The sequence below is a fragment of the Dermochelys coriacea genome, chromosome 3 (genome assembly GCF_009764565.3).
Source record: "Dermochelys coriacea isolate rDerCor1 chromosome 3, rDerCor1.pri.v4, whole genome shotgun sequence".
Lineage (NCBI taxonomy): Eukaryota > Metazoa > Chordata > Testudines > Dermochelyidae > Dermochelys > Dermochelys coriacea.
Window position 1 is genome coordinate 141,012,093 of NC_050070.1, and position 26,846 is coordinate 141,038,938.

The 26,846-nt window shown below is 40.2% G+C and overlaps 1 protein-coding gene across 3 annotated transcripts in view; it reads right to left on the reverse strand.

Annotated features, from left to right (window-relative positions):
• The window catches only part of PLD5 (phospholipase D family member 5), a 271,123-nt gene that overhangs the window by 125,359 nt on the left and 118,918 nt on the right, over positions 1–26,846 (reverse strand). For all 3 annotated transcript variants that reach the window (XM_038396922.2, XM_043511443.1, XM_043511444.1), the window contains one exon: positions 9,638–9,806. In XM_038396922.2, coding sequence (XP_038252850.1) covers positions 9,638–9,806 — 169 coding nt within the window. The remainder of the gene's footprint in view (positions 1–9,637; positions 9,807–26,846) is intronic.

Sequence of the window (26,846 nt, forward strand, 5' to 3'; positions counted from 1 at the left end):
ATTGCAAAAAAACCCTGAAAAAGGTAAAGTGTGATGTAACAAAGTATGTTTCACATGAATAAACTGTCATTCTCTGTACAGTTTTGGATCTAAATTACCAATGATCCACAACGTCAATCCCAGCTATAAATGCCCCAGCAAATGGGTGCATTAAAAGCATCACTGAATTGAAAAATAGAAGTGAAGAAATGAAGCCAATTTCTTCACTCTCACCAGATGACCTGACTTTAGACTGGCTGATTTCCGTTGCTGCTGTTATCTTTATAAGCATGCATGTCTCATTCAAAATAAAACAGGGGAAGTGCAAGAACAGAGAACTACATTTATTACAGCCGTACAGTAAACTGAATTATTTCTCCCTTCAATAACTTGGGTACCTAAAGTTGTGACAGTGCTTCACAGTTTTCTCTCTGTGAAAAAGCATTTTTATTCATTTATTGCATTAGTATTTTTAATACTTGTCTAATGGCCAACCCTCTGGGTACATTTACAGGTAACAAGCATAATAAAAAAATCATAACACACTGGCAGCAGCGGATAGAAAAAAAATTCCTAAATTCAGCAACCAATGCTTATTGTAAAACAGAGACCCTTCCAATCTTCCAGCCGACCTTCCAAGACAAAGGTGTGAGCATCACTTACTTGTATCTTCAGCTGGAGCTCAGAAATGTCTCCCCCAGCCTGTCAATGGGGCCAGGTGCTGGGCTGTTGATCAGATAAGCAGAGGAAAGATAACTCCTGAGAGTAAGAAGCAGGGGAGGGGGAAAGCTTGGCTACTCTGTGACCTGTCCCAGAATGCTGCCTGGATGGGAAAGGGAACAGGGAGGAGAAGAACATCTCTCCTGCCCCTATCCTTGCTTGATGTGAAGACCTGAGGGCATGCACTAGCCATTTTGGTGGGGTTGCTACCTTGCACTATAATGGAGGTATAGTTTGAGCTGTGTGTCCAAAAAGCTGTGGGTCTGAGTGACTCATCAACATTTTTAGGATAAGAAAGGAATTTTTTCTCCAGGGCAAGACCAACAAGGTGTCTGGTGGGATTTTCTGCCCTCTTTGCAGGACCCTGGAGGCCCAGTTTTAGGTTAAGAAGAAGAGTAAGGACAGGATTTTAAAGCTATACATTTGTGAGCAAATTTGTAATTTTGTCACAACCTGCCAAGAGTGTCCAGTGTCGATGAGAAGCTCAAAGGGGTAAACATGCGACCTAGGACAGGACTAGTGGACCCTGTTAGCTTGAAGGAATAAGAGGAGACCTCACATTGTTGCAAACTGAGCCATCCATCATGTGTACCCTTATTCCCTCTCAGCTGCATCAGTATAACTTCTACTCCTGAGGGAAATCTGCACCAAAAAATTAAAAATTCTATGCACAATATTTTCTAATTCTGCAACATTCTGTATATTTTGTCAAAATAACAATATAATCACAGTTTCAATTACTTTTTGTCATTTATTAAAAAAAACTGTCAGCAAGTATGTCTAACAATACAGACAACAAAAAAGATTCAGAAAATGTTTATTAATATAGTACTCTGAGCAATAATTAATTTAAACTACAATACAGAACCATATTTCCTGCAGTCCCCAGAAACAGTGCAGAGTCAGGGGTAATGGAAGAGCTGAGGGAGAGGGAAATAATTGCTGGGAAGGAGCCTGGGTGTGAACTTGGAGGGTTGTTGGGTATGAGTGGGAAAAGTATGGAACAGGGTGTTTTTATGGGGGCAGGGGTGACTGTTAGGGAGCTTCCCCCATGCAGACCCTGGCTGACCGATAGCCTCTCCCATTCAGTCAGGCACATGTGTCCCTCCAACCCCACTCAGACACCACCCCACATCCATGTGTCTTGCACCCCCTCCCCATCCATCTCTGTGCCCCTACCCAGCCACTCTCCTGTCCCTATATGACCTTGTACACACACCCCATCCCTGTGTGTCTCTGTGCCCTGACTCAGCCACCCCCCTGTCCCTACGTAGCTCTGCACCCCCTCCCACATCACCATGTGGCCCTGCACCTCCCCTCCCCCCGGTGACCCTGTGCCTCCACTCCCATTCAGCCCCTGCACCAGTCTGTCCTCCCCCACTAGCCCTTTGAGTCCCTGTCTGACCCACCCCCCCCCAAGCACCCACACTGTCTTTCTCCCCATTGCCCATCTCCTGACCTGGCCTGACAGGTGCTGTGAAGAAGGCACTACAGGCTCTCTCTTTCCTTGCTGGCTGGGAGCAGCTGCTGTGTTCTATTGCCACAGCACCCTCTGAGGGACAAAAGGCAGAACTGCAGCAATTTTTCAGCAAAAGCTTTTTTCTGTGCAAAAAATTAAAAATATGTGTGACTCGTTAATTATGCACACATGCAGTGGCACAGAATTCCCCCAGGAATAAGCTTTGTCAATGTAGCACTGTAGTGTAGACTTGCTCTGAGAAAATTGCAGACATTTTTTTGCAGTCTTTAGTGGAAGTAATCACTCATTGTCATAAACCTGGCAGCAGGCAGAAATAAATAAATAAATAGAGCTGAACATTATGAAAAATACATATACTTTTTGCTTATTTAAACTTTGCATTGAGAGAGAGGGAACAAACCTGCATGCCTTCAATCCCTCACCTTACCTACTCTGCTAATGACAACCATAGCTGTAATTTTTGCTTTACATCTAAATGCATCACAGTGAATTAATTTGATGCTCAACTCCCCAATTTTTCAGTTTGCTATTTTTGTTCTCTGTTTGGGATTTGTTAGGCTCTGCTGGTTCAGTAGTAAATGGCATGTTGAATTTTTTGAGACAAAAATGGTTTTGCTTTTTTTTTTTTAAATTCATGCACATACCAATAACTGTGAACATCTAAGATATTTTCTCTTCAATTCATCTGCTTGGGTTTCAAATATCTTAGAAAATAAATGTAAATAAATTTACATTGTAGACTGTCTCGCTGTTTTGACATGTACTGAGTTTATTATATTCCAATATTTATATGTATTCTTAAAGGATGAGTGGGGAGTAAATTGTGCCTTTGGCTTCCCACCTCAGTTTTTCACTTATTTAATCAACATATAAATGCACATTTTAGTGCAGCATGAGGTTCTATTTGTTTTTAGGAAAGAATGGAATTATACAGAGTCCTATTGAAGGTTATACATTTCCTGTTTGAGAAGGAGAATCCAATTCATGACTGAAAATACTGGCCATCCAAAGCACCATATTTTGTTTGTTTAAAATATTGGTCGTTGTCTGTTATGCAGTAAATGGAATTTTGACTATGTAGTGTGAACAGGACTAGAAAAAAAGAGAATGGCTTGTGACAGTGTGATATGGTGGATTCCTTACAGCTGAAATAGTTTCCCCATTTTTCACCTGATTCCCTGTCATTTTACTGAACAGCCTGTTTCCCCCCAAAGACTCAGATAGTGTAAAGTAAGCACTAAAAGAAGATGTGCACTTTACTTATTAGGGTCTGAAATATCTTAGTTCATCAGGGTGAGTCCGTTCAAAAATATATCCTAGTAGTCTATCCCAGAGACATGCTCTTATATGCTCAGTGTTTGATGATGTAGCATAATGAGGAATGCATTTTTGTCCCTTTCTCCATTAGACAAGAACTCTTGTTATTTTGGAAGATTTTGATATCATAGAACTGGAGTAATCAGAGAAGGAAAGTACAGGAGTAAGATGAGACATGGCCCTTCCTTCCCCCCCCCATGTAAATTCTGTCCACCTACTTAGACTGCAGAAATAATCTAATAACTTGTTCCTCTATTTGATTACCAGGTAATAATTAGAAGACCTAGCTTTGACATAGTACTTTTCATGAGTGTCAAATAATTGTACATCATTATCCCCATTTTACAGATAGGAAACTGAGGAACAGAGTGAGGAAATGACTTGGCCAACGTCACCCAGAATGCCAGAAGCAGAGCTAGGAATAGTCACAGTCTTTCTACTCAGTTGCTATGTGATTCCTAAGTGTTCCTCCCCACTCTGGCACATTTTGTTATAGGGGAATGGGAATAATGGTGGTGCTTTGAAATGTTTAGTGGCTAACAGGGCCAGTGAGAGAAATCTCATTCATGGTTTATGTCAGTTTAATTACATGGTGGTTACAGTAATTTAAAGCATGAGAGAGAAAATTGGTGTGTCTCACTCCTTCTCCACCATTCCCCACAACATGTAGCCCCCATCAACATTTCCAGATCCTCCTCCCCTTCCCATCTCATTAAGCCAAACTTCACCACTGTAGAACCCATTAACATATAAGAAGCTGCTCCTTGCTCTCTCCTGCTCTATGCCACTGCATTTACATAACACAGGCAGCAGTTTATTGGACGGTCACACACTACCTTGGTTATTTAGCCAGAGACGTACACTGAGCTAGGCTCCTCACTCCAACTAACCACCTCCAGCTGGTACTCTTGACCCTGCTTCAACCAGACTTTTCCAGCCATACCCCAAGGTCCACCTAGTCTACACTCCTCCTAAGAAGCCCCCCCCTCCACCCTACACACATATATTTTGGCCAGCTCCCACCCCACACGGGTGATGTGTACCTTAATTTTAACTTTTTGGATTTCAGATGACTAAATTTGCATTGCGTGTGTGTCTCCCTCTCCTCCCTGCCCAACCCAGCTCACATGGAGGGGCAGGAAGAGGGACCCAAAGACACCCCAAGAGGAGTAGAGTCCTCCAGAACATACATGGAGCAGGATGATTTCTGTGTAAAGTAGAAAGAAAAGGAGTACTTGTGGCACCTTAGAGACTAACAAATTTATTAGAGCATAAGCTTTCGTGAGCTACAGCTCACTTCATCGGATGCAATAAATAAATAAATTTGTTAGTCTCTAAGGTGCCACAAGTACTCCTTTTCTTTTTGCGAATACAGACTAACACGGCTGCTACTCTGAAATGTGTAAAGTAGAAAAGTTTTCTTTCCCGGTCCCACTGCAGGTGTGTCCAAAATCATAACTGACTTGATACCTATCTTTGGGATAATGATTAACTAATTAAGAATACTTTATTAACCACCAGATGTTTAAACCCAACAAGTTTTGTGGCTGGCAGTCTGGCCAATGCAGACATGCAAAGAGATTATTATATAGATACACACACACACACACACTTAGTACTTCAATTTTACATGAGAGTTTTACCTTTTTTCCTTTTCCTACTTGCCATATTTTACAGGTTAGGAGTATAGTGGGTGGGTCTTGTTTTAGCTCTACCTTTATTTACTAAGGCCATGTCCACACTAGAGACCTTACAGTGGCACAGCTGTACCGATGCAGCTATGCCACTGTAACATCTCACATGTAGCCACTCTATGCCAATGGAAGAGAGCTCTCCCAACAGCATAATTAACCCACCCCCAATGAGCAGCAGAAGCTATGTTAGTAGGAGAGTCTCCCACTGACATGGCACTTCTGTCAGGGTAACTTATGGCACTCAGGGGTGTGTTTTTTCACACCCCTAAGTGACCTAAGTTATACCGACAAAAGTGCTAGTATAGACATAAGTTACCATTTACAGTTACATCAGCCATAGAATTTGCTTGAAAATATGCTGAACCTTATAAATCATTGCTATATTACTAAAATACTACATTAAACACCCCTAAACAAAAGCAAATAGTGGTTATTAGCTTTGTTTTAAAATATGTTATCTAAATTTTTTTTAAACAAGATTGTAACATGGCTTTATAGGCAACCAATTTAATTTTAAGCCAAAGTTATGTTAAACGCAATTTGCTTTTTCAGTTTCTTTTTTTACATACAGACAAAACTGCTAGGGAAGTTACTTCCCTTTTAGTCTACAGCAACATATTGGCTGCTGGCCAAAGACTTTTAATGACTTTTGACTGGTCTCTGTAAGTTGTTTGTTTCTTTTAAATAAAGGTTAACCGGGAATTACAAATTAAGAGTACAAACTTAATATCTTTAATATTATAATTACTTGATAAATTATTAAGATGAACAGATACTTAATGGAATCTTTTAAAAGGAAATTTATTTCACCCTATACTTTGCATAATTGTTTCTACCTTTATTATAGCTGGCAGTCCTCCCCCACTGGGTTATAAAATACATAGTTACAAGGCCTCTAAGACCTGTGATTAACTAAGCTTCCATTATTTTCTTATAAATGGAGATTACTTCTTTTGAGACTCCCACTCACTTGACCATTCCTTTACTTGATTTTTAAGCTTCCTACAATCAGCTTTTTGGGATTCCACCTTGTCTTGCAAGGATGACCCTACTAAATATTACTGACACCTTAAAGAGTGAAGCCAAACAAAGTTATAATTAATAGAGCCCACCTCCAGGGCTTTTAGATACTCTTACGAAAGTATAAACTTTCATATCTTTATTTGCTCTCTTATTCAACTGGTTATTTTTATAGAAAATTCCATTAAAATCCTCCAAAATTCACTACAGGGACTGTCATTTTCTTCCTTCTCTATCCACTACCAGGAAGCATTTGTGATGCTTTCTTCCCTTTCAGCTACTAGTGGCCAGAAATCCTTCAGATCACAATGGGCTGGTAATGTATAACCACCACTTGGGGTGTTGTGACCGAGGTGTCCCACAGAGCTTCCCTTAATCTTCTGTCAGGACACAGTCCAGAGAAGTCTTATATTTTAGGGACCCTCTGGTCTGTAAATGACTGTGGGGTCCCAACACTCCCGTTTATTCAATTAATTTCTGGTACTACTATTCATATATCACAATATCTACCCATTAACATCTGTACATTTAAAACAAAAATAATTCTCTTCTTGCAAAATTGCAAAATGACTAGTCCATTACAATTCACTTCTTTTTCACAGAAGACCTCTCCCCCCAAACTCCTTTCTGGAGAAATTCAACCTGTGTTTATCTTCTTGAGAAACAAGAAGGCACTCACATCCATTCTCTTATTTCTTATCTTTTATTTCCTTTATGAGCTAATAATTTCACAATGACAAAAGAAAAAGAGATAGAATTGCACAAGAATAAAACAGGAACTGAGAAGTGGAATTGACATTCCAGGTTGATTACACAGCTGTGACAGTTTGCCCTGCTCAGAGTCAGACTATGACAAGGATTTTATTTCCAGGCTAGCACCAAGGATGGTCTTGATCTATCCCTGTCTCACTACAGGGTAGTCTTCATCTCTATGTGCTCTTTCTGGTCCCATCTGGGGTGCCAAATCTGTAATTTAACTGATGGATTTGTGTATTGATTAATCTCTTAGACTGCAGTGGTCAATAAGGGTTCAGTCTCCTGAGTGGTTATGAAATCAGGAAGGTTATTATTAGTATCATTAGAATGAGACACCCAAGAAGCACACAAGCAACAATTACAATTGATCACAAGTTCCTTTATTAACAAATACACTAAGCAAATAAACAATCCCACAACACTGAAGTACAACAGCAGATATAGAGAGTGAGTGCAAAGTGGTTAGCCCTGTGACTGCCATCATTCATATCTCCTGCTGGGGAAACCTGGAGTGTCAGTCATTATTTTCCTCTTCCTCCTCACCAGAGGGTGTCATCCTGGTGTCTCCCAAGGCACACAGGCTCAGATACAGCTTTTATAATATGTTATGCTGACACCCACTGGGGTTTGTACATATTTATGAAGGCTTCAACTCCTTTTCCTTATCTATACTTTTACAGCCCACTAAGTTTGGAGTGGCCACTTTTATAGACTAACTTGTTAGTTTCTCTTACGCTTGTTAACATTTATGTAATTCAGTCATCATAACAACTTATTATTAGCACATTGCTGACACCCTATGTTTGGAAAAATCCCAAAAATACTATATCAGGCTTTAACTGGTACATTGCAATATATATTTCCTAAATATCAGCACATCTATTCCTTTGACTGTTTCATCTCATAACATAGGCTGACATGAGTAACTGATGAGTCACTCTATCTTTAGGCCTGAGACCTTGACTGGTTAAACTAAATATTTTACAGGCCTGAGGCTTGCAAGTCCTTAATTATAACATTAATACTTATATTTCACCTCTATATCCTAAATATACCTGATATCTTTTACTATTGGCTACAACCCTCCCTAACTACCCAACTTCCTCTGTTATCACTCACATTCTCCAATCCCTCCCATCCTCACCCCTCCCACTTCCCTAATCCCTATCCCCTCCCCCTTTCCTGAGACCCTCAAGTCCTCTCCCACCCATTCCATTCATCCCCTTCCCTTAATACCCTATCCCTCACTACAGGCCCAAAATCCTCTCCCCCATTCCCACTTAATCACACCTCCCCTCCCCAGTGAACATTCACATATGTAATTTATTAGCTTTTCAAAAATAATGTCAGCACCTTCTGAATATGCTGCCGTACTCAGATTTCTTTAAAAAAAAAAAAAGCCACACCACACAACAACTTGACAGTGACAGATTTTTCTAAATGTTTACAGTTCCTTCTCAGATTTCTGCCCAGGTGGATTTCAAAGTTGCTAGACTCTGTGAACTTGATAAAAATTCAGGGGGGTAGGGGGATCTCAGCAACCCCTTGTTCAAATAACCCCACATTTGTATGATTAACCCTATCCTACAATGCCATAAGGCATAGCAGAGTTGGGTAGTCCCTGCCCCCTCAGATCCTGGCACACAGAGTGGTGAATGTGTGGCTGAGCAGCACACCCTGTCCCTATTTTCCCCCAGTCTCCTGTTACTCACCCCAGTGTCCCCTCCCATTCCCCCATCTCCGTCACCTGATCCCCCAACCTCTCTCCCCTATTCCTACCTGCTTTTCCACCCCAGCCACCCTCTCTTCACATTGAGCATTTGTTTGTGTTGTTTATTTTCTTTTCACAAAATAATTTCAGCACATTGTGAAAGTTTATGCTGTGCTCAGATTACAGTTCCTCAAAATACAAATTGCCCTTTGATGGGACAGATTGGAGCAATATGCCTGTTGTTTCCCTCCCCGGACCTGGGCTGGATTTAAAACGGAAGTAGTACTCAGATTTAATGACTATTAAATTCCTTCAGAGCCACATATGTCCAGGGATGGAGAGGTAGTTTTCCAGATAGTTAGCCTCTCTCTGTTCATGAGTCTTAGAACTGTTTGGCAAGAGCCTACCTGCAAAAGCAAACAATTTTTCAAACAACATTTTAATTTGATTTCTCGCAAAAAGCTGGTGAGTGCCATACGCTCTCTTGGGGGTAACCTGTGAGGGATGGAGATCCACGTGCAATGATGTGAACCCTGGTTTGACCTTTATCTGTCTGCAGTAAGTGTTGCCAAAACAAGTCCACTTTAAGCAAAGCTGGGAGGATTTCAGGGAGCTGTATCTTGGGAATCTCTTGGATCACTGTCCCTTCCCTGAACCCTCAATGAAGCACACCAAATTTCAAGGCAACCCAAGCAACCTTATGGATTTTAGAGCACTGAGAATGGTTGAGCTTTACACATAAAGCCGGTTTTAACTTTAACTATAGCAGAGATCCCACTCTGCTGCTCTGCTATAATAGACCACATAATTAGGAGGTATTCCCCTCCCACTGCCACTCCAATATTCAGCCAAACAGCTCTGTTAAGCCACAGCTCCATAGCTCAACAAAGAAAGAACATGAGCAGCAAGATACAAAGCTAGATTCTGAACAGAGGGGTGACAGTTTAGACTAAAACATACCTGGCACGCAGATGGATGACTGTGATGGAGGTCCCATTGGGAAGATACTATGTCAACAGACTTTTCAGCCATATTAAGCAAATTCATCCAGCCTTGGAAAAGAGACAAGTGGGACGGTGCACTGTCTGAATAGTTTATACCTTCAGGAATGTTTTCCACAAGAGCAACCCTAAGAGGAGACCAAAAAAAAAAGACATTTAATAAAGCCACTTTTTACAAAGTCTCCCACTTTGTAAAACTATTGTTGGTTTGGGGACTATTTATTGGGCCCATGATTTAGGGCCTGATCCTCAGACATGCTCTAAAAACCTACAACTCTCAGTGAAGTCACTAAAGTCTGTCTAAACTGCAGCTGGGAGCCCGTTTCCAAGCACCGGTAGACTGACGCACACTAGCTCTGCTTGAGATAGCATGGTAAAAATAGCAGTGTAGCCAACAGTGCAGGTGGCAGCTTGGGTTATTTGTCTGAGCGTGTGCCCAGAGAGAGTCTGGATAGGTTTGTATTCAGGTGGCTAGCCCATGGTACTTCTGGCTTCACTGCTATATTTAGTGCACTAGCTCAAGCAGAGCTAGCATATGTTTGGTGTCTAGCCACACTGGAAAGCACTGTAGACATATCCTAAGAATTTCCAGTGCTTAGCACTTCTCAGGATCATGTTTTCTATGACCATACAATAAACATAGATGTGAACAATTATTAATGCTATATAACGAATGAGGTTCCTGAAGCTGAGCAATCTCTTTCATGCAGAACTAGCTATTTAACCCTTAACACAATAAGGATGCGTACATTCATCCTGAGGATATTAATAAACTAAACTGGTCTCCTATCTCCTTTTTAGCCCACCACCAGTAACATCTCCCCTCCCCACATCCCCTCCCTCTCACTTGAGCAACGCTTCCCTTAAGAGCCCCCCTGCTCCATGTGGAAGAGACACACTCCCTAGCACCTTTACAGCTGTTTTTTTAAGCATGGAACAGCCTCTAGCCTCAGATTAGGAAGCCTCCACTCCCAGTTTCTGCTCTGAGCCACCCACCCTGCTTCTGTTTACATACATGATGCAGCGATCAGGAATCATTAGCAAAGGAAGGCAGGAGATGCAGCTATTTCATCCTGTACCTTTCCCCCTTTTTGCATCTACTTTTAGGAAAGCTCCTTAAAATTGTTTTCTATATTTTGCTTGACATTTGCAAGTTACATATGTCTCAATGTATCCAAAAGTATAGAGATCACTGTTCTAAACAATTGTTCAAGATAGGTTGCTCTCTGTCAGGAAGGAGAGGCAGTTCATGCAGCATATTGCTTCACTGTTTGACTTCCTCAAATTGAAAACTTTAGCAAATTATAAGGCCCTACTTTCTAAAAAAGCCCAGTTTGTTTGAAACAAACAGGTCCAATTATGTTCTCAGATACACAGTTGTGGTTTTGTATTGGGAAGCAAAGGGTATGAAAGTAGCTGGCTAAGCCCTCTTGATAGAAATCCTAACATAATCCATTCCTGCCAATTCCGACTCTTTCCAATAAAGACATATACCCTCATTTTTTGTCTTTGGTCCAAATCAAGACCCTAATAGCATCCCAATGCAAGAGGACAAGGAGCTCACTGGTATCTGATAGCGAGTTTCAGAGGGCTTGAGCAGTTCAGTGTACCTAACTCACTAATGTCATAACTGTATCTAAAAGATGTCATGTAAGATATCTATAGAAAGCTAACATATTAATTGTTAATATATTGCAGGATATAATGTACAAAGGACAAATTCAAAATTACAAACATATTGGAAATTAGGTTAGTAAAGTGTGCCTGCCAGGCGGGGCTAAATTTACCCCAGCCTAGACAAAGGAATGGGGGTCTACCACCTTAAAGGTATCTCAAAAGGTATTAAGCAACAATGGGAATTCAATTTACATCGAAGGTAAACAAAACCATCAAACCAACAAAGGGAGGAGACAACCACTCAGCATCACAGCAATAGGAAGAGACTGCAGGAAAGAGTAATTTGCATTTTAGCAAACATCAGCAGGGGAAGAAAACATCATGGAACGTCCTTCACCAGGTGACTCCATGTTGCCTTCCTCACAGCTTGAATGAGCTTTATCTGTGGGGAGCAGCTAATCTTCAGTGAACCTTTAAAGGGGATTCTTCTGGACTATAAAAGAAAGGGGGTAAGAATCCCAAGTAATCTTTCATCTAAGACAACAAAGGAACTGAGCACTTTGGACTTTAGCAGGGATCCTGATCAGAGGTGTGGTCAGCTATCTTGCTGGAATGTAGTGTGATGAGACTGTGACCTTGAACCACAACTGCTGTTTTGTTAAGTCAGTCTCTAGAAATTATTTTTCACTTTTAATTGCTTGTAGCCATTTCTAACAATATTCTTTATATCTGAACTCACGCAAAATCCTACTAATAAACTTTTTACCTTTAATCTAAATCAACCCAGTGCTATGTTTAATTTAAAGCGAATGTTAACCCCAGTCAATGTGGCAAGCTGCTGATTATTATATCTTTAAAGGAACAAGCAAACATGAATCGCTCTGAATGGTTCAGGAAAAAACTAGATATTGCAGAGCACATGATTTTGGGAAAATTCAGGACTGGCAGATGTTGCTGTCATCTTGCCAGATGTAACCAGTGCATCGCTGGGGTGTAACAAGTAGGCTGCTGGAATTAGAGTTGTGAGTCCGAGCTGCTTAATACATGGATACTCAGTGCATGCTTATCTGTTGACTGGAAGCTTCTACATCAGCAGAGCATTTAAGGCACCCAGAGTGACAGAGCAGTGACAATCCCTCACTGGTCTGAACTGCACCTCAGACCATGACACAAAGAATGATGGGTTAATTCTTGTAAAATGATCCATTCATGTACCTTTACTATTAATACTAGGTTAATTATCTACTTCATAAAGGCAACGATGCAGGACTGGATTGGAAATAGAACCATTTGTATTTGAAAATTAATATTTAATGTTTGGAAGCCCTAAACCACCATCTAATCTTTCTGTTTTCACTACAGGCCTTTTTCTTTCCATTAGAAAGATTTAGATTATGTGCTGAATTTATTTTTCAATAGGTTGGGTGGAATTTTAAGTGGCAGAGTAATAAGGCCCTGATGCTGCTATCTGACCCTACTCCCCAGTGATGCATAGACTCAGGTTATGGCTACACTTGGAGATGTAGAGCACTTTGAGTTAAACCAGCCTTCGGAGAGCGCAATAGGGAAAGCGCTGCAATCTGTCCACATTGACAGCTTCAAGTGGCCACATTAGCAGCTCTTGCAACAGCCACAGAGAAAAGTGCATTATGGTAGCTATCCCAGCATGCAAGTGGCTGCAACGTGCTTTTCAAATGCGGGGGGAGTGGAGTGTGTTGTGTGTATGTGGGGGGGAAGAGAAAGAGAGTGGGTTGGGGGGCTGAGAGCATGTCAGCATGCTGTCTTGTAAGTTCAGACAGCAGCGGACTCCCTCTCCCTCCCTCCCTCTCACACACACACACACACACACACACACACACACACACACACACACAGAGTAACAGCTTGCTTTGTCTTGGAGCAGATAAGCAGCCGGCTGTCAGAAATGGAGCTTTCAGAGGGCATATCCGCATTCCTACAGCAAGTTAAAAAACAATGAGAAGAGTGGCCACTTGATTTATGGGGATTATGGGACATTTCCAGAGGCTGATCAGAGTGCAGTAATGCAACACCTCGTTCACACTGACGTCGAGGCGCTTTAGCGGGGGGGGGGCAAAGCAAACGTTATTCCACTCGCAGAGGTGGAGTACCAGCAGTGCTGTAGCCGCAGAGTCAGAATGCTCTACGTGCCTTGCCAGTGTGGACAGGTAGTGAGCTAGTGCGCCCGGGGCTCCATTATTGAGCTGTAACTCGCAAGTGTAGCCAAGCCCTCGAAGAAGACGAGGTGAGAGGAGACCTTTATGATCATCTAGTCTGACCTCCTGCATAGTACAGGCCATAGAAAAACCTCACCTAATAATTAATTCATCAAGCCCATAACTTCCGTTTGAGTTGTAGCATATCGTTTAGAAACACATCTATTATAAAGCTCTCATATAGGTGAAGGGAAGATCAGACATGATGGCATAATCAATCCTGCAATAACAACATATTAAAAACAAAGTAAAACAGAATAAGTCTAACCTTTTGGCTAAAATGAATCCTTTCGTGATCACAAAGTCACTAGTAGGAGATGACAACACCTTACACTTGATATACCCACTTTTTTCATGTTTGATGCTCTTTATATACTTGATCAGATTAATCTTTACAATATCTGTGAGGCATGTAGGTAATTTTATAGAGATGGGGAAAAGTAAACAGAAAATTTAAATGACTTTTCCAAAGTTGCAGAGGGAGTCAGTGCCGGAACCAGGATTCAAACTCCTGTTATGGAGCAAAAATACAGTAATCAATGTAGCCATATTTAAAACCTGGCAAAGAACAGAACTAGACCTCATCAATAAAAATCTGAGCTCAGACATATGACTCATGCTTATTAATTCCCAGTGAGTTCTGGCTCAGTCTCAGGGCTGTTCATTTATCTTTGACAAGAAAGCCTGAAGGCCTGATTCTGATCTCACTTACTCCAATTTTACACCATGGACTAATCAATGCAGATACTCCTAATTTACATTGGTGTTAATGAGATCAGAATCAGGCCATGGATACTGACAGTGTTCCCAGACCATGTGTGCATCCCTGCAAAGTTTTGTTGTTGTTGTTTTTTAAAACTAGTTTCAAAAATGTGGTTATTTGTAATAAGTACATGATTATGAAAGGTGAGCTTTATTGGTATTTCAGTCTTCATTCCATTTTAAATTATCTGAAGAATTGTGTGTAGTTCAGTTTGTCTGAAGACCTCTCTCAATCCAGATATCATCCTGGAGAACAGTAAGTTCTGATGTACTTGAGGGTTACCATAACATCTGAGTTCATTTATGATTAAAGTCCACAGATATTAAATATTTTTCACATAGGCATCGTTACTGATATGTTTCATTTCTTTATTGTCTGATGTGATAACTGATGGGTTTCTTGTTTTTTAATTTCTGTTGAACTGCAAAGGTTTCTGAGATTATTTATGGGAGTAAACACTATGCTCAGTAGTAAGTGTTGCAGGATTGGACCCTAGATTTCTACCTTCTTATTCTTCATGTCATTTTTGACCAAATAAAACAGAAGTAATTTGATTGTCTGTTCTCTGTATTTTGTGAAATTTAAAAAGAAGAGGGGAAATCCTATCAATTATGATGCCATCATTATCAGAATCTACCCAACAATAAAATTCCATTCTGGTTCAATTTCCCTCAAGTGATGACCAACATATCTGTGTTGTAACATCCTATAGTCAAATGAGGCTCCCAATATAAAAATACATTCACCAAATGTGCAACACTGTGAATGAGTTCTAATTAAAAGTATTGTTAAGTGATAGTGATTTATACAAATGTGCATTTCAGATGCAACTTTGGGCTGTTAAGAAGGTTCTTTAAGGCAAAATTACATTCAAAGGAGAGAAAGAATTGGCCTTATTGTTTTACAATGTTATCTCAGCCTCTTGAGGGCATTTAACTTCCTTTGAGCCAACGCAATCCTCCCTCACAGAAGCAAATCTGATCTTTTATAAGAAATTCAATATGCATTGATCACAACTGTTTTAACACTACAACGAACTAAGATATGTTGGGTGCCAGTCATATCAACACACACACACACACACACACACACACACAAAGGACTAAATGGAAAATGATGGAGGCTTATAGTACTTCACCTGTTACTAAACAGTCTCTGCTAACACTGTTTATTGATATTGGCTTCAGTAAAAAGCAAAGTACTGAAGCAAAGCACACTTCTCTTTAAGCACTTGAGTATCCTATTGACATGCATGGAATTTCTCACATATATCAAGTTAAATACATGCTTAAGAACTTTGTTGAATTATGGCCAACCCTATAGGCCAATCTAGCCTGGTACTAATAACCCTCATTTTCCTCTGAAGTCAATAGAAGTTTGGCTCATCTGGGCTCCTTATATTTCTGACACTCAAACTATAATTACTACATAGTAATTATTTTAAAATGTAGCACACGATTGCTCCCATGCATAAATTCTTGAATTTATTGTGATGCACAGGCTCCACCTGGCATAGAAGGAAGCTGCCCACCTTATCAATGAATTGCACCACTGTGGATACATCAGGCCTATGCTCAAGTCCCTTCACTGTAGTTTCCCACAATAGCAGGACTATTCCCCCACTTACACTTAGGTACAAATAGAAAAGGAGACTAACAAATTTATTTGAGCATAAGCTTTCATGAGCTACAGCTCACTTCATTGGATGCATCCGATGAAGTGAGCTGTAGATCACGAAAGCTTATGCTCAAATAAATTTGTTAGTTAGTCTCTAAGGTGCCACAAGTACTCCTTTTCTATTTGCGAATACAGACTAACACGGCTGCTACTCTGAAACCTGTCATTAGGTACAAATGATCATGACTTGATCACATTTATAATATGCAGCACAATACTTGGTGCTTTAAAAGAGCCAGTTTCACAAAGCTGAACACAATTATGAGCCAATCAGTTAGAAGGAAGAATTTAAATCAGAAAAATGTGAATGATTGGAAATCATTTAAGAACACCTTACTAGATGCCCAAAAACCCACAATCAAAGAAGGCTGTGCTGGTTAAACTGACCTGGCTTAGAAGGGAAGTGAAGGCAGCCCTAAAAAATAAATACAACAACATTCAACAACAAACAGAAGAAGGGGAATTTGACAGTACTGAACATAAAGAAGAAGATAGGAATTGTAGAAAATTGATAAAGGAACCAAAGGAGAAGTCTATGGCCAGCAAAGTTGAAGACAAAGAGGAGTTATTAAAATATATTGGGGAAAAATACAATGGTATTGATCCTTTATTAGATGGAAATAGTAGAATCATCAGGAATATGCAGAAAAGGAAGAAGCATTCAATAAATATTTCTGTTCTGTATTTGAGGAAAAACAGATGATAAAGTCTCATCATATCATGATCATAAACTTTCTTCCCATTCCACTAGTATCTCTGGAGAATATTAAATAGAAACTACTAAAATCAGAAATTTTAAAATCAGCAAGTCCACATAACTTGCATCCAAGGGTTTCAAAAGAGGTGGCTGTGGAGTTCACTGGACTGTTAATGTTGATTTTCAAAAAGCCTTCAAGCATTGGGGAAGTTCCACAAGACTGGAAGAAAACTAATGTTGTGCTAACTTTTAAAAAGGGTAAATTGGATGACCTGGGTACTTATAGGTCTGTCAGCCTGGCATTGATCCCAGACAAAATAATGATACAGGACTTGAAAAGAATTAAAGGAGGGCAATATAATTAATGCAAGTCAACTTGGCTTTATGGAAAATAGATCCTGTTAAACCAACTTGATTTTTTTTTAAATGAGATTGCAAGTTTGGTTGATAAAAAATAATAGTGCTGACGCAAAATACTTAAGACTTCTGTAAGGAGATTGACTTCAGACTGCTCAATGTTTTAATTAAAAAACTAGGAAGATATAAAATATGGCATGCATGAAATGGATTAAAATCCAACCAACTGTAACGGGGTGGTACTCACCTCTTGAAAGCGCCTCCCTTGTCAGAGTGCATATGCCTGTACTCTCTCTCTCTGTTTGTGATGAGTATTCAGCGACTCAGCCCTCTGGCTGAGTCCCACACAATCTATATGCGAAATACAAAGCAATCCCTTCCAAGCTTCAAGTCCAGCACAGGGCATATCTCAGTGTCCTCTGTTACATCTCTATCTGCAGCCCTATCCCTAGGCTCGCTCCTCAATCAGTCCAGCAGGGCCTATCACAGTACCCTGGTTTGAATGATCTCTCAGCCCCTTCTAAGCTCTCCTAAATGGCCCCTGCTCTGGTATAGAGTGGTGCCCCATGACTCCCCCTACCTGGAGGCAATGTCTTCACCCTCTTGGGGCCTTTCTGGCCCCAGCTTTCCTGCTAGACCACTAAAAGAGTTCAGTTCTCCCTTCTTGGGTGCATCAAAAGTCCAGGCCAGTGCCTAATGGGGGAGGGGAGAATCCAGGCCCACCCACTACTCTGAATCCCAGTCCAGGGACCCTATAGATAGCAGCCATTTGCCACATCATTTAAATAAACTGTGTCACTTCTACAGTTCCTTGGGCCACTTTCCCACAGTCACAGCACATTCATCACCCTTATCTCATGGCCTTGTCCTGGTTGAGTACCAGCAACCAGCCCAGATCTTCTTTTCACTCCCCCCAGTCTCTACCAATACTGTTCTGTCTAAGCTCCTTTAACTCTCTCAGCCAGCCCCACCATTCATGCTCCTCCAGCAAGGAACTGAACTCGGTTTTTGCACTGCAGCTCCTTTTATATGGGCCTGCTGGGCCCAGATTGGCTGCATCAAATGCCCCCGCTCTAGATAGCATGGAAGACTATTGCCACTGCCCTTTTCTGGGGTGGGGTGTGGCAGGGCCACAAGGCCTCCAGCAGGGGACCTCAGAGCCTGCCATACTAATACATCTCACAATATAACTGTAAACAGGGAATTATCATCAAGTGGGTGTATTTCCAGTGGGGGCCTGAAGAGATTGGTTCTTGCCTCTATGCTATTTAACATTTTTATCAATGACTTGAAATAAAACATAAAAACATCACTGATAATGTTTGCAGCAGATGCAAAAATTAGGGAAGTGGTAAGTAATGAAGAGGATGATACAAAGTGATATGGATGATTTAGTAATCTGGGTGCAAGCAAACAATATGTGTTCAAATACAGCTAAATGTAAACATATATCTAGGAACAACGAATGTAGGCCATAAATACAGAATGGGGGACTCTATCCTGGAAAGTAGTGCCTCTGAAAAAGATGTGGGGGTCATGGTGATAATGAGTTCAACATTAGCGCCTAGTGTGACACTGGCCAAAAGAGCTTATGAGGTGTTTGGACGCATAAACAAAGGAATCCTGGGTAGACTGTAAGCTCTCTGGGACAAGGATGGTATCTTTCACTGAATGAGAATACCAATAACATTTGACTGCAATTTGTAACAGGCAGTTTTAGAGCAGAACCCCCACTCCTGCTTTTTAAGTCTTTTTAGCAATTAGTAATGAAAATATCAGTGTCTTCTACTACTACTATGTAATTGAGAACCTGTCCACACTGACACAGAGGATAGCTACATTGCAATTAGACACCTGCGGCTGGCCCCTTCTAGAGCTGCAATAAAGTTGCAAGATTTTAAGTTATAGGTATTTCTTTCCTATTGTGATGTTTCATTTCAGGATTATGCCAATAAAGCTGCCCATCTTCCAAACTGCTGAGAAAAATTTCAGGATCTCTTATCATGGGTGGAACCTTATGAAACTGCAAAAAAGTTTTCCACAAAATGTTATCCAGTTATTTTGCTTCTTTGTTTCAGGCAATTTCTCAGATTTTGATTTTTCCCAGATTTTGATCTTCTACCCACGAGAGATTTTTCTTTCAAATTTCCAATATGAAAAATTTCAAGTTCAAACTTTATAGACCTCTTACAATTCAAATATGCTTACTGTTGCTTGGAAATGTGATCATTTTCTCTGGCAGTTGACATATTTAACAAAACTTAGTAAATTTTGTTATGAAAATAGATGATTTTTGAGTTTGTGACTGAATGCCCAATTGACTCCTTGAAATCTGAGTTATCATTTGTTGTGAATATTTCTCACACCAACCACCACATTAGAGTAAAGTAACCTTTCTTGTTTGGGCAACAAACAATGATTCAATGAACACAGACGTTTTGTTGCTGTTGAGCTACTCTTGCTGCCCAGTTATTCACTAACCTCAATCCCGGTCATTTGCAGGCCAATCAAGCCACAGAATTCAAATGGTTTGGAAAAAAAAAATCTATGTGATATATTAAAATGTTTTGTTCAATACCCCTTTTTAAGAGGGTTATACTTTGAAAAACTACCTTCAGATTAGTTTAAAATGCGGGAGTCTTCGTAGGTGTGAATCTATCTATGCTCTGTTTCAGAGTAGCAGCCATGTTAGTCTGTATTCGCAAAAAGAAAAGGAGTACTTGTGGCACCTTAGAGACTAACAAATTTATTTGAGCATAAGCTTTCGTGAGCTACAGCTCACTTTATCGGATGCATTCAGTGGAAAAAAAACACTTTTCCACTGAATGCATCCGATGAAGTGAGCTGTAGCTCACGAAAGCTTATGCTCAAATAAATTTGTTAGTCTCTAAGGTGCCACAAGTACTCCTTTTCTATCTGTGCTCTAACATAGTAGTTCATTAGTGATCTCTGAAGGCTATGATCTCTGACAATTGTACAGATCTGGGCTTATAAACTTTTAATGCTGATTCTCCTCTGTGCTTCAGTTCAAAGCCAACTTCCTAACAGTATTATTATATATTTATATTACAGTAGGGCCTGGTAATCAGTTAGGGATACCATTGTGCTAAGCACTATGCAAACATGATACTCTCTGCCCCAAAAAGCTTGCAATCTAAGATATAACAGGTGAATTAAATAACCAAGCAGCTTGGGGTGCGGTGTGGAGAGAGGATAACAAAAATAATTGGATATGCCCAACTCTTAGGCTAGTTAGAACAGCAACCACAGCTCATCACCTACCTAACCATTATCAGGTTCCATTTACTGTATGCATTATGGAAAAGGTATGTTCTGAGAAGTGACTTACAGGAGGAGATGGCTTTACCGGATAGACTATAAAGGCTTTTTTAAATTTAAAAAGGTCCACGGTTGACGTGAACAACAATTACTGCTCATGATTTTTCTTAGTAATTATGAGTTACAATTCAGATCAGATACAATTCTGTTCAATCAGATCTTACAACAGTATTGTGTAAGTATCACCCAACCCTCAAATGGGGAGGATATTGCTTTGCCTAAAATAGTTTTACTTTGTGCTCCTTAAAACAGAAAGGGGTATGTAGTCATAATTTCATATGTTTTGTGAAAGAAAGTGTTGACAGTTGCATTTTAACTTCCAACAGAAATACAATCCATCTTCATGAATAGCAGGAAAGGGCTTTGCTTTGTCTCTTCCTGTCTCTGACATAGAGATCCAGTATTTTTGTTACAAGTACATTAAACTCCATTACATTCAAACAACTCCAAAGCTAAGCATAATGCTAACCAACAATGAATATGACCTTATTATTTAACATACCATGCACAGATACTCTAGAACTCAGTGAACAATGGGACAACACCCCACTGTGCTATTATAATGGAACAAAAAACTATGGACAAGGGGACTTGAAAAGTTTTGTCACCTCTATTTATCTTACAGAGATAATGACAGAGGCACAGCGCATTTCCTGGGGATTAATGAGTCTTAACCAACCAGAGTTAGTTGGCCTGAGGCATAGCTAAAGGCATCATCTTTTCCTAACCGATAATTAATGCCCAGAAAGTGTCCTGTGCTACAATTATGACTTAACACTCATGCTTGTCTCATCTGGATGGCATCTGAGGAAAGCAAGTTAGATATTAAGACAAGCTGAAATAAATCAAACAATTGTCCATCTTCATTACCAGAGTATTAGCCAATTAGTTCAATGGACTTCTTTTTATTTAAAGACCAATAAAGTTAGACACACTATCACCACTGTGGATTGCCTGGGAGTCAAGGAACTGATAGAGAAATAAATGTTTAAACAAAAAGTAGAGTGCATAAAATGGTCAGTTATTCCAAGACAAAAAACAAAACTAGTCCCTTCCCTTTGTTTTTAGCTTGTAAAGATATCCAATAGGCTTTGGATCAGGCCCATAACGTCCATAGAAAGTCTTCCATTGTCTTCAGTGGGCTTTTGAATCAGACCCTAAGTCAGTCAAAACAAAACAAAACCCTAAGTCAGACACTTTAATGTTATTTTTAAACAAGGTTCCAAAGTTTGGAAACTTTGAGTTAAAGATCTGCAGACATTATCGTTCCTATTTACAGATGAGAAACCGAGAATAAAACAAGACTGTACAAAGTATAGAAATTCACAGTAAAGGTTCCACAAACAACGTTAACTCTGACCCTGTATTTCTGTAATGGCTCACTTATTTAATGGCATACAAGATACATAACAAGGGCTGGTGGGAAATGAGAGATTACATTGCTCAATAAATGCACAGAAAAAGTGTAGCTGGACAAATAATGTGAAAAATCATTCAATACATACATTTTTAGAAACCCACAACATACTATATTAATCATACACTATTGAACAAGTCCTAACAATATCTATCTACCCACACAGTACTGTCTCTCAATACAGGGTTAAGAATCAATAAGGGTAGTATAATGGACTACTATTGCGCGTATGAAGTTAAGTGGGCTCTCTGATTTACAGGGGGACTGTGGATAATTGACCGTGGTTTCTGAGAATAAAAGGTGAGATGTTAGAGATTTTCACTATCAATAGTGATTTAAGGCTTAGGCAAATCTGATTTGTTTGGTGGGCATACACGATGGGTGGGAGGAGGTTCCTTGTAGATCTGTCTTTAAAGTGAGGCAGATGTAAATTGGGTGTTTTAATTAAAAAAAAAAAAAGATAGTGGAATATTTCCAAGTCCTGCCCACAAACCAAGTTCTACCCATTTGAGATTACAAAATGAGAAGACGCTCACAGCGGCTTGTGCAAATATTCAGAATATGCTTGTGCATGCCGTGCTGGCCTCCTCTGGCTCAGCTGCCCCTCTGTGGATATCGGATGCCGTACTGGATTCTTTAATCTTTGTTCACCTGCATTGGGCTTGGATGCCCTGTTGGACTCCTCTGCACTCCTTGGGTTTTGCTTCTATTGGTATTTGCTTATATGTCTCATTAAGCTCTGTGTACTCCATCTCCCCTCCCCTCCTCTCCTCCATCCCCATGTGTGGCTCACGTGCTACTCAAGTATATTGTGCAGATCTTCAGAATATGATTGTGCTTCTCCTTTGTTGTGTGCTTTGTCTGGAAGTGAAATAGTTAATGTTGATATTAATTTATGCATTCATTCATTACTTCTATATTAACATATCTCTAAGATCAATGGGGCAGTTCACACTTCTCAGAGCTATTGTTTCAGGGTGTCTGCAGACTCAGACATAAGTACTAGTCACTTTATTTTTTAAGCAACAGCTTATATTTTGGATACCAGGATGACAGCCATCTGAAAAAGTAACATCTTGCTAAGATGACAAAAGCCCATGTGATCTCTTAAATGAGGTCTAAGATTCATACTGAAAGCGGAGACAAAGTATGTTGTTTTAACGACGTATGTTGTTTTAACTGTACCTAGTGTAAAGGACAGCACTTCAGAGAACATGTCATCTTCACTTTATATCTGAGCAGTATGTCCCATTTTAGGGGATTGGGAACTAGAGAAATTTTGGGGTTGTGGACCCAAGGAGTTGGAAATTATGGGATTGTGGGAGGGGCAGAATGAGTGCTTAGTACCATCACTTTTTTCTTTACTTTTCAACTCCTGGTTTTGGGGAGTGCACAACATCCTTTGAAACGGTCCTGGACATAAACTAACAAACAGACACTCTGCTATTTCAAACTATAGAATTGAGAGATAAAAAGAAAATATCAGTAGGACTATTTAATCATATATTATTTTCTGATCAAAGTTGGCTGGCTATACCAAACCAGAGCAGTGTGCTAATTTCATATTCCTTTTTAAATAAAATCCTCACATCATTTCACTTTTTACAGACACCTTTTAAAGAAAAAAAAACACACAAGAACTTCATCAAGCCAGTATTCCACTGGCAAAGGAAAGGCAATAAGCTATCTTAGAATCCTAGAAACTTAGGACTGAAAGGGACCTTGAGAGGTCATCAAGTCCAGCCCCTTGTGCTGAAGCAGAACCAGGTAAATCTAGACCATTCCTGACACTGACAGGTGTTTGTCTAACTGGTTCTTAAAAACCCCCAAGGATGGGGATTCCACAACCTCCCTTGAATGCCTATTCCAGAATTTAACTATCTTTGTAGTTAGAAAGTTTTTTCTTAACATCTAACATAAATCTCCACTGCTACAAATTAAGCCCATTATTCTTGTCCTAGCTTCAATGGCCAGAGAAACATAGAAGTGTAGGGCTGGAAGAGACCTCAACAGGTCATCTAGTCCAGTGCCCTGCACTCATGGCAGGATTAAGTAATAATCCTGCCAGGTGTTTGTCTAACTTGTTCTTAAAAACCTCCAATGACAGATTCCACAACCTCCCTCTGCTGCAATTTGTTCCACTGTTTAACTACCCAGAAAGTTAGGAAGTGTTTTTCTAATGTCCAACCTAAACTTCCCTTGCTGAAGTTTGAGCTCATTGCTTCTTTTCCTATCCTCAAAGGTTAATGAGAACAAATGTTCACCATCCTCCTCATAACTTTTTATATACTTGAATATTGTTATGTCTTCACCCCCGCCAGTCTTCTTTATTCCAGACTAAGCAAACCCAATTTTTTCAATCTTTCTTCATTGGTCATGTTTTCCAGATCTTTGATCATTTTTGTTACTCTCTTCTGGACTCTTCCCAGTTTGTCTATATCTTTCTTAAAGTGTGGTGCCCAAAACTGGACACAGTACTCCAGCTAAGGCATCACCAGTTTTGAGTACAGCAGGACAATTACCTCCCTGTGTCTTATCTATGACACGCCTAGTAATACACTGCAGAATGACATCTGCCCTTTTCACAACAGCAGCACACAGTTGCTTCATATTCAATTTGTGATCTACTACAGCTTCCAGATCACTTTCAGTAGTATTACCACCTATATATTTATTCCCCATTTTGTATTTGATTTTTTTCTTTCAGTGTGTAGTACAGACTTTTGATTTCAGACCTGTTTTCCAATTTATCAAGGTTGTTTTGAATTCTAATCCTGTCCTCCAAACCCACCCAGTGTGGTGTTATCTGGGTCACACCTTACTGATGCTCTAGAAAGAATCAATGGGTGCCACCAATTAACATGCCTTGCTGAGAGGGGCTTACATAGTATTCAGTTAGTTTCCAGTCTTAGTTAAAAAAAAACAAAAACAAAAACCCTAAGACTGTGGTATCTAAGCTGTAGCAGGGACCCCTCCTAGTGCTTTCTTGAGCACTGGGGAGTCTTTGTTCATCAGCAGAGCGGAGGGCAGCATTTAAGCCCTATGTTATCTGGGAAAGGTATAGAAAATAAGTATTCTGCACCAAAGTTATGAAGTACTGATATACTGAGAATCAAAATACCAGTGACTTTACAGAATGCAGAAATGCTCAAAACTCTGCATTCCAGCTGTAAGAATGCACCAAAACTCTCATGCAGTAGGGAAATATTTTTAAAGCCATTTCTTGGCTTCTTGCCCTTCAGCAGAAGGAAATTTGCATTTTTACAGAATTTCTGTCTGTCAACACTAAAATATTTGAATGGGCTTTTCAGCTGGGCAAGGAGGATTTAGAGATGGTCAATGGACTATTACAGCAGGTTGCTGGGGGTGGGGGGAGCGGGAAATGAATAAAGGTTGATGAGTCAAGAGAAGCCAGTTGACCTGACTAGACTTTGCACTCCAGGGAATATCTATGGATCAATTTCATCTTTATTAAAAGACACCTGCACATGTGATTTCATGACCAATAGGCTCTGTGCAGTAAGGAACATTAAAATCCCTATCATTGCTTGATCTTAATAATGGAAAGTAACTTTTTCAGAAGTGTATAAAAGAGAAAGCATTACCGATTTCAACGTTGTCTCCCATATACTAAATATAGATGCAAATTCTTTTTAAAATGTAGAAATACTGGAACCAATAAACTCCACGATCTCCACTGATGGAAGCTGGCAGAACCCTGGCACTAGCAGGAAGCCTACTTTGGAGGAGGCTGCAAAAATGCATGCTGCCTGCAGCTGTATCAGGGGACAGGAGATAGTTGCACAACCTACAAAGTAAACAGGGCTAGCCACCCAGGGATGAGGAGATGTCAGGAAGCCTAGGAGATGATCAGCACATCTCCCAGAAAGAGTCCCTCACAGGGCTCCTACGGGGCACCAGCCAGAGTGTAAAGCCACCATTCCCGGAAGAGTTCTCACTGACTATTGTTCCCCGAAGGAATGAGTCTGTTCTTGAACATCCTGCCACGAGTAAATTAAGCCCCGGGGTTAAAGCAAGATGCAAGAAGAGGAAAACATGGATCCCTCTCCTCTGCTTAGAGCAGAGGGACAGCTATCCCTCCTCACCTTGTCTCCATTAAACAAAGTTCCCCCATCTCTCCCTGCTCCTAGGTTGGGGCAGGTAGAGCTGCACTTCCTGTTTCAAACCGCTTGAACTATTGATCAAACCAACTAACTGCAGTCAGGCAAAGAACCATTATTAGAAGTGTAACAGCATAAATTCCATAGTCCCAAGTCTATGTCAAAGATGACATCCCACAGGCACAGTTATCTGATAACCCATCATAAGATGCATTCTGCTCTCAGTAACACATTGATGTAAATGAGCCAAATTTTGCTTTCAGTTATACTGATGTAAATTGATTTCAATTGAGTTATTCCAGATTTGCACCACTGTAAATAGTGGGATTAGCATTACCTCTTGAGGGTAAGAGAAGATAATTTAGCCTGGAGGTTCTAAAAAAAAAAAAAAGCCATATTTTATACCCCTAACAGAGCTATTGATTAAACATGACCCAGAAAAGCCCTCATTTGAAATCCTAAATGAAATACAAGTGTGCTGCTGGAGCTAACAAAAGTCATAAACAGAAGAAAGGGAAGGTGGGGAGAGAGAAAGAGAACAAGGAGAGAGAAGTTTCAGAGTAGCAGCCATGTTAGTCTGTTTTCGCAAAAAGAAAAGGAGTGCTTGTGGCACCAGACTAACAAATGTATTTGAGCGTAAGCTTTCGTGAGCTACAGCTCACTTCATCGGATACATTCGGTGGAAAATACAATGGGGAGATTTATATACACACACACAGAGAACATGAAAAAATGGGTTTTATCATACACACTGTAAGGAGAGTGATCACTTAAGATGAACCATTACCAGCAGGGCGGGGGGGGGAGAGGAAGAAAACCTTTCATGGTGACAAGCAAGGTGGGCCATTTCCAGCAGTTAACAAGGACGTCTGAGCAACAGTGGTGGTGGGGTGGGGGGGGGGAGAAATAACATGGAGAAATAGTTTTACTTTGTGTAATGACTCAT